Source organism: Perissodus microlepis, unplaced genomic scaffold, assembly GCF_051167445.1.
Source record: "Perissodus microlepis isolate ML-2025 ecotype Zambia unplaced genomic scaffold, ASM5116744v1 scaffold_24, whole genome shotgun sequence".
NCBI lineage: Eukaryota > Metazoa > Chordata > Actinopteri > Cichliformes > Cichlidae > Perissodus > Perissodus microlepis.
The window spans coordinates 278,909-288,618 of record NW_028182046.1 but is presented as its reverse complement, the minus strand read 5'-3'; the positions used below and the strand labels follow the sequence as shown (position 1 = coordinate 288,618).

The following is a 9,710-nucleotide window of genomic DNA, read 5'->3' as shown; positions in this document are numbered from 1 at the left end:
TCCACTTTCTCTGCATCAAGACAGCTCATAACTTTTTAACAGTCTCTCCTGATAGTCTCATATCATCTGCTCTAATCAATAACCATACACTATCATTACAATGTAGACTACAGCTCAAAAGTCTGAGGTGAATTAGAAATGTCTTGTTTTCTGAATAGACTCAAATTTGGTTTCAGATTGAATCACAGCAATTTATCAAAAGAATCATATAAATGCTTAATATTAACACTGATCACAAATCATGAATGATTTTTAATAGAATATCTACAGAGGTGTTCAGAGACCCATTTTCAGCAATAATCCCTCCTGTGTTCAGTGGTACATTGTCTTATCTAATGCAAGCTTAACACATTAAAGCCTAACTTATAACTCAAAACAGCTTTTTAAAGATTTTTGCACAAACTCAAACTATTGTGGTGATTAAAGAAAGAATAAATGTGTCTGGATCATCCCAGTGTTTGTTTTTAACCTCATGAAACCAAGTTTCCATTTTCCTCTAAAGGGGCTGCAACACCCAGCTGCACAAAACCTTCATTTTTTTTAAAAAGTTTCACTCTTTGAATATTTTTCATTTCTTACAATCAGAATTCGCCAATAGATTTTTAGAAGAAAATTATTTTCTTTCATGCATCACCAACTGAACCTTTTATGTTAACGTCTCAAGCTCAAGCCTAACCTCATTGAATTTTGCTTAGCAAAGTACTTTTCAACTCTAATAATTAGTAAGATTATATTTCTTATCATCTGTTGGTCGTCTGACCTTGTTAAGATATTTTTTAGCTTTGTGATTATGTTTAAGTTGTAGCTTCATTTTTAAGGTAATAGGAGCTTGTGGATTGGAACCACCACAGGGAAGGAAAGTGGAACCAGATGTATAGAGGAATGTGGTGACATACATACTACATCCTGAACTAATGGTCTCCCCCCTCTCTTACTCTCCTTTTAAGGAAATGTTTAAGTTTCTATACATACTAAGCTACCTCCTGTTTCAGAAGATAAGCGAACAGTTTTTCTCCTTTTAAGGAAATGTTTTCGTATTCTGAAAATGACACTCCTACTTCTCTGTAAGCTTGCTTGGTATAAATAAAGAATGCTCTGAGAGCCCTGGGCGGTTTTCTGTCACATCTGTTGTGCGCACTTTGACAGCAGAGCAGATCGGACCGTAACCGCCCATGCGCATGTAAAAATTAGATATCTGAGTGTGACTTCATTTGCCTTTCTAATAACTTTTCTCTTCACATTTTCTTGGTCCTCCGAGCCGGATAGGAAGCATCGGCCGCTGTGTCCTGCCGTCGTGGAAAGCTGCACTGACATCAGTCGACGAGCCTCCTCTAGGTAGGAGTGAAAAAGTCCAGGGACGCTAAAATTCGATTCCTGGCCAGTGTTTTATCAAGTGGTCCACGACGCTGGGATCCAGTGGCTGACTTTCAACATAGCCAGAGAATCTTGGGAAGGTAAAGGAAGTCACTCATTTACACTCGCGTAAAACGAACTTTGGTCTCACCCGCCGAAAGGGTGTAATTAGTCTAATCCACTGCACGGATTTGTAAAAGCGCTGGGGTGATCCACCGAACGGATTTGTAAAAGCGCTGGGGTAATCCACCGAACGGATTTTCAAAATAAACGCGTTGGGGTAATCCACCGAACGGATTTTCAAAATAAACGCGTTGGGGTGATCCACCGAACGGATTTTCAAAATAAACGCGTTGGGGTAATCCACCGAACGGATTTTCAAAATAAAAGCGTTGGACTGATCCGCCGAAAGGATTTTCAAAATAAAAGCTTTAGGACTGGCCGTCCGAAAAGGTCTGCGCGATTGTGTGAAATGTCTGTTTAAATGTTTGTGTTTTCTGTGTGTTGAGAGTGAATTGATTTAAACAGCACAATACGATGCTGAATCACTCTCATTGTTGTTGTCATTTTATTTCCTGTCAGTAGCTGAAGTACTGGTGACAAAAGAGAACGGTTGAGTTTCGCCTCATAAAACTGACACCGCTCCACTAATTAGAGTGGAGTAGAAGGGCGTAGTCAGTAACCACTCTTTCAGTCTAATACCAGAGAAGGCTCTGCAGTTCTGTTTTAATGGGTAATCAGCCCACTAAGTTTACTGTTGACGAACAGTGGCTAGAGAAACAATGTCCAGGCGCCGGACAAATTAGTGTGCAAAGATGGAGAAATCCTAAAAAAACCAAATATCCCACGTGGGAAGGAAAATGTAGCCCATCTGCATTGTTACAACTTAAACAAGCATTACTGAAGGAAGTAGGAGAGACAAAAAATTTAAAGAAAAAAGGAAAACGCACGCAAGAATTAAAATATTTCCAAGCATGGAAGCGAGAGGCAGATAGACGATGTGAGAATAAACAAAAGAAACAAGAAAAGAAAAAAGAAAAGGCAGAGGTATTAGACCCCCCACCATATGCTCCACTCACTGCTGCGAGGCCGACCCCCACTTCTGTTGCTGTGAAACCAGCCCCCACTTCCGCTGCTGCGACCCCCCTTAAACAACCCTGTGATCTGTTCAGACCTCAACCTGGTCCTTATGCAGAGGCACAAAACATGTTAGATAAAATAGCACTAGGTGAAAAACCACAGAAAAAAATAGGAAAAGATCGCTATGGACTAGATATGGGAGGTGATGTTGATCCACCTGGTCCTCCCGGCATTTTTCCCATGATAGCAGTATCAAACCCCAGATACGGCCAACCCACAGGGGAAGGTGGAGAAGGTGGAGAGGTACAACGCGACGATAATCCATATACATTTGTATTCCGGCCGTGGTCACAAACAGATAGGCAAAATGTGTTAAAAGATGTTCCCCCTCTTAATGAAGGTTTTATACCTTGGAGAGATGCGGTAGAAATGATCAGAAGACAGTGGTATTTAAATGGTCATGAAATGTTCCAAGTAATGCAAGATGTACTAGGTTTAAAAATGGGAACGGTTAGGGGAAACTTCACAGGTAGCACCGCTGATGGAACACCCTTACCACCTGCAAGTCAAGAACTACAAACCGCCGTCACAAATTTATATGATCGCGTAAGAGTACAATTAGCTCCAAGGGCTGACTATGGCAAAATTGGCGAAGTGAAACAAAAAGAAAATGAGACAGCGTCCGATTTTTTAGATCGCCTGCGTCCGGTTTTTAGGCAACATTCAGGAATGGATTATAATGAAGGGCCTGACGGTCCTTACCAACAGCAGCTAAAAAATGCATTCCTGAATGGCCTGCTACCCTCAGTGAAATCCCATGTTGAAAAACACTGGGTCACGATGAATACGGGACCATTATCCGACGCATTGCAACATGCCGAGCACGCTCTTCGTGTAATAAAGAAAAAAACTGCAAGCACAGGTACTTTTACATTAGATCCAGAAACAGGGTTTATTGCATTCTCAGGAGGATTTAGAGGTAACAGACAGGGACAGAGGAGAGGAAATAGAGGCAGAGGAAGAGGAGGATTTAGAGGAAAGGGCCAGAGATACGTAGGACAGACAGACTTACGCGAAAGAAGTGAAGAAAGAGATGATATGTGTTGGAATTGTGGCAAGGAAGGGCATTTCGCCAGAGATTGCAGGCAAAAAACAGACAAATGGCAATATTCAAATAAATGACTAAATGGAAAAAAGCCAAATGAAAATGACAAAAGTGATGCAGAAGTATTTAATGTCCATCAATTAGTTTCTGAAGTAGAAGGCAAACCTACGCTGACAGTGTATGTGAATGGCAAGCCAGTGCAGATGTTATGTGATACAGGAGCTTGTAAAACCGTTCTGAACAGAAAGCCACAGGAAGTACAATTCTCAGAAGATACTTTAATAGTAAAATCAGCATCAGGTCACACTACAGTGCAACGATTGACAAAACCCTTATTTTTAGCGTTAAGAGACAGCGGTAGGTCATGCAAAAATCAGTGCATCTATGACCCGTCGTGCCCCGTGAATCTGTTAGGAAGAGACGCACTAAAAAAACTAAAGATAGGAGTAGTACCAGGAGAACAAGGCATGCATGCAGAATTAATGTTAAATGATGAAGAAATAGAAAGCATTGAATCACGCCCAAATGGTTGTAAAGTGGGACCAGAGCCCCACTACTACTGGACCCTAGATCTCCCCTCATTAGAGCCATTACAACAAAAAGCCAAAATGTATTTGCCACCTACATCTGTTGTACTTCCTTATACAGAGTATCACAATACACTACGATATAAATTAAGCCCAGGCCCAGATTCTCAATATGATGCACAAATCCATAGACTGGGCCCACAACGTTTAACACTGCAGCACCTCTATGTCACAAAAAGCGGAAATGCAGTGTGCTCAGTGATACAGAGTGAGAAAATTCAGGAAGTAAACAGGATGCCAAACCCACATGTGTCAGTGGCTCATAATGACAACACAGACTGGAGAGACTTAGGGCAGGTCCTCAGAAGTGTAGAACTTGACAGATATGAGAAGACAGGGGAAACTCAGGAAGGTTGGCTACAAGGCAGAAGGACAAAATGCATGCGCTACACATTAGGATGGGTAATGACAACAATACCCACAACTCATCTATCGGATGATGCAAACGTCTGTATGACACAGAATGATAATGAGTGACATTCCTTAATAATAGAAAAGTACCCAGAGCTAGAGCAATTGCCTGATGAGTTATGGTCTTCAGGTTCGACCGACGTAGGTTTAATAAAAAATGCAGATCAAATAAGAGTGGAAACAACTACTTCATATAGACCTGTAAGACCACAATATCCATTATCTAAAGAAGCTATGGAAGGCATTAAACCTGTCATTACGGATATGGAACAAGCAGGAATTTTGATCAAGTCAGATAAAGTAACATGTAACACTCCCATTTTTCCAATAAAAAAGGCGAATACAGGAAAATTTCGTTTGGTACATGACCTTCGTGCTATTAATAGCATTACAAAAACGGTACCACCAGTGGTGGCCAATCCACATACAATATTAAACCAAGTGACACCAAAAGAACAGTGGTTCTCAGTGATTGACCTGTCAAACGCTTTTTTCTCAGTGCCCCTGCACCCTGACTCACAGCATCTTTTTGGGTTCACGTTTAATGGTGAAAGATACACATACACAAGGCTACCACAAGGGTTTCAAAATAGCCCAACATTGTATGCCGAAGCATTGAAACAATCTATGTCACTGTGTACGTTACCTGCTCCGGGACAATATCTGCTTTACGTAGATGACATCCTGATAACGGGACACACACAGAAGCAATGCAAAGTGAACACCTTGGCTGTGTTAAAACATTTGGCTGAACAGGGGCACAAGGTTTCGCAACACAAACTGCAGTTGTGGAGCCCAAAGGTTACATATTTAGGGCATACGCTCACGGGAGAAGGGAAGAAACTACTAGATAGTAGAAAAGTGACTGTACAAAATGCCCCAAAACCTTTGACAAAGCAGCAAATGATGAGTTTCTTGGGTCTCTGCAATTTCTGCAGAACCTGGATTCCAAATTATGCGGCTGAAGTTCAGCCGTTACAAGACGTGATTTATGGAAAAAACTTGGCATTAAAGGATAAAATACAGTGGACTCCAGAGGCAGAGAAGGCATTTATAGGTTTAAAAAATGCATTACAAACAAACACTGTACTCGCTCTGCCAGACTATGACAAACCTTTCTACCTGCATGTGGATGGTGGAGCAGGGTACATGAAAGCTGTGTTAACCCAAGCTTTTGGCGAAAAACAACGCCCATTGGCATTTTATTCCAGTAAATTAGACTCTGTTGCAGCAGGATTGCCTACGTGTGTACAGGCTTGCGCTGCAGCAGCGGAAGCAGTAAAAAAGTCGGCTGACATTGTATTAGGTCACACTCTAATAATTAGAGTACCGCATGCAGTAACCTCTATTCTATTGCAAGCCAACTTATCGTATCTGACACATGCAAGACAACTATCCTATGTAGGCATTTTGTTATCACAGTCACATATACAGATTGAAAAATGTGGCCAGCTAAACCCAAGTACACTTTTAGCTACGCCAGGACAGGGTGACCCACACTGTTGTATAGAAAAACTTGATGAGGACACCAAACCACGTGCTGACATCCACAGCACGCCACAACCTGGCTTCAGCGATATTTTTGTAGATGGCTCAGCATCTAAAAATAGTATTGGCCAAAATTGCGTAGGTTATGCAGTAACTACAGCAGACAGTGTGGTTGAAGCAAAACCTCTTACGCCTTCACACTCAGCACAGAGTGCAGAACTGAAAGCAGTTATAAGAGCGTGTGAACTACACAAAGGCCAGTCAATAAATATTCACACTGATAGCCAGTATGTTTTCTCAGCAGTACACCATTTTGCGAGAATTTGGCAAAATAGAGGTATGGTCACATCCACAGGTAACCCAGTACAACATGGTGACCTGCTGAGGACTCTATTGGAAGTGATCACCTTGCCAAAACAATTGGCACTTTGTAAATGTGCGGCACACCAGAAAGACAACTCTGTTGTCACAAAAGGAAATAACTTTGCAGATCAAATAGCAAAGCAGGCTGCACAACAAACGATAACGCTTTTAACATCCGAACGTTGTACACAAATACCACTTGATGTACTAAGAGCCGAACAAAAAGCTGCAACAACCACTGAACAGAACAAGTGGCTGAAATGTGGAGCACAACTAAAAGATGATTTAATGGTTTGTGCTGGAAAGCCAATATTACCAAAGTCTCTACACAAAACAGCAGCTTTAGTGACACATGGATTAACACATGTGTCAACAGGAGGGATGCTGAAGATAATTAATACACATTTCTACACTATAAATTTTGAAACTTCAGCGAAAGAATTTGTAAGAACATGTCTAATCTGTCAAAAGCACAACTCACAAGGAAATTTAAGACCTAAGAGAGGCCAGTTCCCTACACCACCTCATCCATTTCACACCATCCACATGGATTTTATTGAACTGAATGAATGTCAAGGATCAAAATATGCTTTAGTGATTATAGATGTGTTTTCAAACTGGCCAGAGATATATCCAGTAAAAAGGAATGATGCAATCTCCGTTGCAAAATGTTTATGTAATCATTTCATTCCCACTTATGGCATTCCCTCATTGATTAGATCTGACAATGGCACACACTTTGTCAACGAAGTTATCAGAAAAGTTTCAGAAGTGTTAGATTTTAACATTAAAAATCATTGTGCATACCATCCTCAAAGTGCAGGATTAGTAGAAAGAACTAACGGCACTATAAAACAAAGACTGAGGAAATGCATGGAAGAAACAAAAAGACCATGGCCAGAGTGCATAGGTCTAGTAAAAATGTGGATGAGACTAACTCAGGGCTCCCAAAAATTGACACCATTTGAAATAATTCATGGGAGACCTTTTCCACTACCAATAACAAGTGAACCAATAGATAAATCTGTTAGAGAGACAACTTTAGCAGAATGGATGGCAAAGCTACTAAAAAACAAGGACATCGTGTTAAACAATAAACTGCCGTGTGATTCCTCTCCAGTCTCTTGCAGATTAAAACCAGGCGATTGGGTTCTTATACGAGTACTTCAGAGAAAGAATTGGAACTCACCTCGGTGGGAAGGTCCATACCAAGTACTCCTAACAACGCCAACAGCTTGCAAAATCGCTGAGAGGCCCTCTTGGATCCACCAGAGTCATTGCAAAAAAGTGGAAGTGAGTGACAGCACAACCTAAAGACGCCACCACCCCGACTCTTTGGTGATCTACAGGTGAAGGGAGGGCTGATTGGGTATATCCCGCCTTCTACTTCTCGCCTGCAGTCTACTCACCAGAGTAAATCGGTGTGTCTGGTCATCATGAAGACTATTCTGCTTACCACCTTGGCCCTGCTGTTTATAGCATGGACCCTGATGCATTTAAAGGATCAAGCAGTCAACTTGCATAGAAGAGCATGGACATATGATAACTCACACCTGGCTGAAGTGACACAGGACCACATCCACCCTTGGATGAACAATGCCTGGTATAGATATATATATAATCGCACAGAAGGCAAAGATTGTTATATATGCTCACATATGCCTGCTACAACACAACATGCTACATTATACGGCAGACCTATGAACATGACTCAAGTGACATGCGCAGCAAGCTTTGCCAGTTTAGGATATCAACATTCAGGAATTGTCCTAAACCACAGCGACCCCCTGACTATTGGACTTCGGGATGGTACCTGTGACCAATTGTTTTGGGTTAACTTGAAGGTTAAGCAAAGACATGAAGCACTGCATTTCCCGGTATTCTTAGACAACCCAACAAAATGGGAGCATATGAGATGTTATCGCCAGACAGAAGGAAACATCACTTTAGGGACCACCAGGAACTGTGTAGGAACGTATACACATACACTTGGTGGCCCAGTGAGGAACAACGGTCCATCTAACGGTACCTATTGGGTACAGGGAATGGCATGGTTATGTGGACAGCGTGCCTATTTCGTACTCCCAGAGCAGTGGACAGGCACATGCGCCCCTATATTCATCTCTGACCATACATTCAAGATAACAGCAATCGAGAGCTTTCAACCTACGAGAAGGGAACGAGAAGCCCAGGAAGTGAAGCCATATGATTCTGTGTGGGGCAGTGACGTACCGAAAGAATTCAAAACATGGACTACTGGACAAAAGATTGTCCATGCAATATTTCCATGGATTGGAGTTGGAAAACATGCACTGCGTATTGAAACTCTAGATTATCGTTTTGGGCTATTTTTAAATGCATCGACTACCATCAACAACGAGCAAAATCAGGAAATTGATGCCATAAGAATAACTGTTATGCAACACAGAGTTGCTCTGGACATGATTTTAGCAGAAAAAGGCGGATTGTGTGTTTTGTTCAATACAACTTGTTGCACATATATTCCAGACAATGTGCATTCTGATAATATGACAAATGCCCTACAATTACTTAGGAATGTTCAACAGGCACAGGTAACCGATTGGGCAAATACACAAAGTAATTGGTGGGATTGGTTTATGAGCGGCTCATGGAGAACACTGATGTTTAAGGTTTTAATGTTTATTGGCCTGATACTTATCATGTTCTGTATCTTTACTACATGCATTATCCCCTGTGTAAGAGGAATGGTATCAAGAATGATATCTCAATCTCTTGTTGCATATGTCACTGTGTCAGACGAGGTAGAAGGAGAAGACGATGAGTATGAAACTAATGTGATGAATGATTATGTTTGAATGATACACGTTTTATGACGACCAGACCGAAAGCACTCACAATGTAGGGTCTGTGTCTGAAACACATTGATGTATTGTTTAAAATTTCGCTACATACAGGAGGGAATGTTAAGATATTTTTTAGCTTTGTGATTATGTTTAAGTTGTAGCTTCATTTTTAAGGTAATAGGAGCTTGTGGATTGGAACCACCACAGGGAAGGAAAGTGGAACCAGATGTATAGAGGAATGTGGTGACATACATACTACATCCTGAACTAATGGTCTCCCCCCTCTCTTACTCTCCTTTTAAGGAAATGTTTAAGTTTCTATACATACTAAGCTACCTCCTGTTTCAGAAGATAAGCGAACAGTTTTTCTCCTTTTAAGGAAATGTTTTCGTATTCTGAAAATGACACTCCTACTTCTCTGTAAGCTTGCTTGGTATAAATAAAGAATGCTCTGAGAGCCCTGGGCGGTTTTCTGTCACATCTGTTGTGCGCACTTTG

General features: G+C 41.3%; 1 protein-coding gene across 1 annotated transcript; it reads left to right on the top strand.

Annotated features, from left to right (window-relative positions):
- The first annotated feature begins 5,732 nt into the window (after window positions 1–5,732).
- Window positions 5,733–9,242, top strand: LOC146360571 (uncharacterized). The gene has a single exon (XM_084922743.1). The coding sequence runs from the start codon at window positions 7,824–7,826 to the stop codon at window positions 9,222–9,224; it is 1,401 nt and encodes a 466-aa protein (XP_084778869.1). The 5' UTR covers window positions 5,733–7,823; the 3' UTR covers window positions 9,225–9,242.
- The last annotated feature ends 468 nt before the right edge of the window (window positions 9,243–9,710 follow it).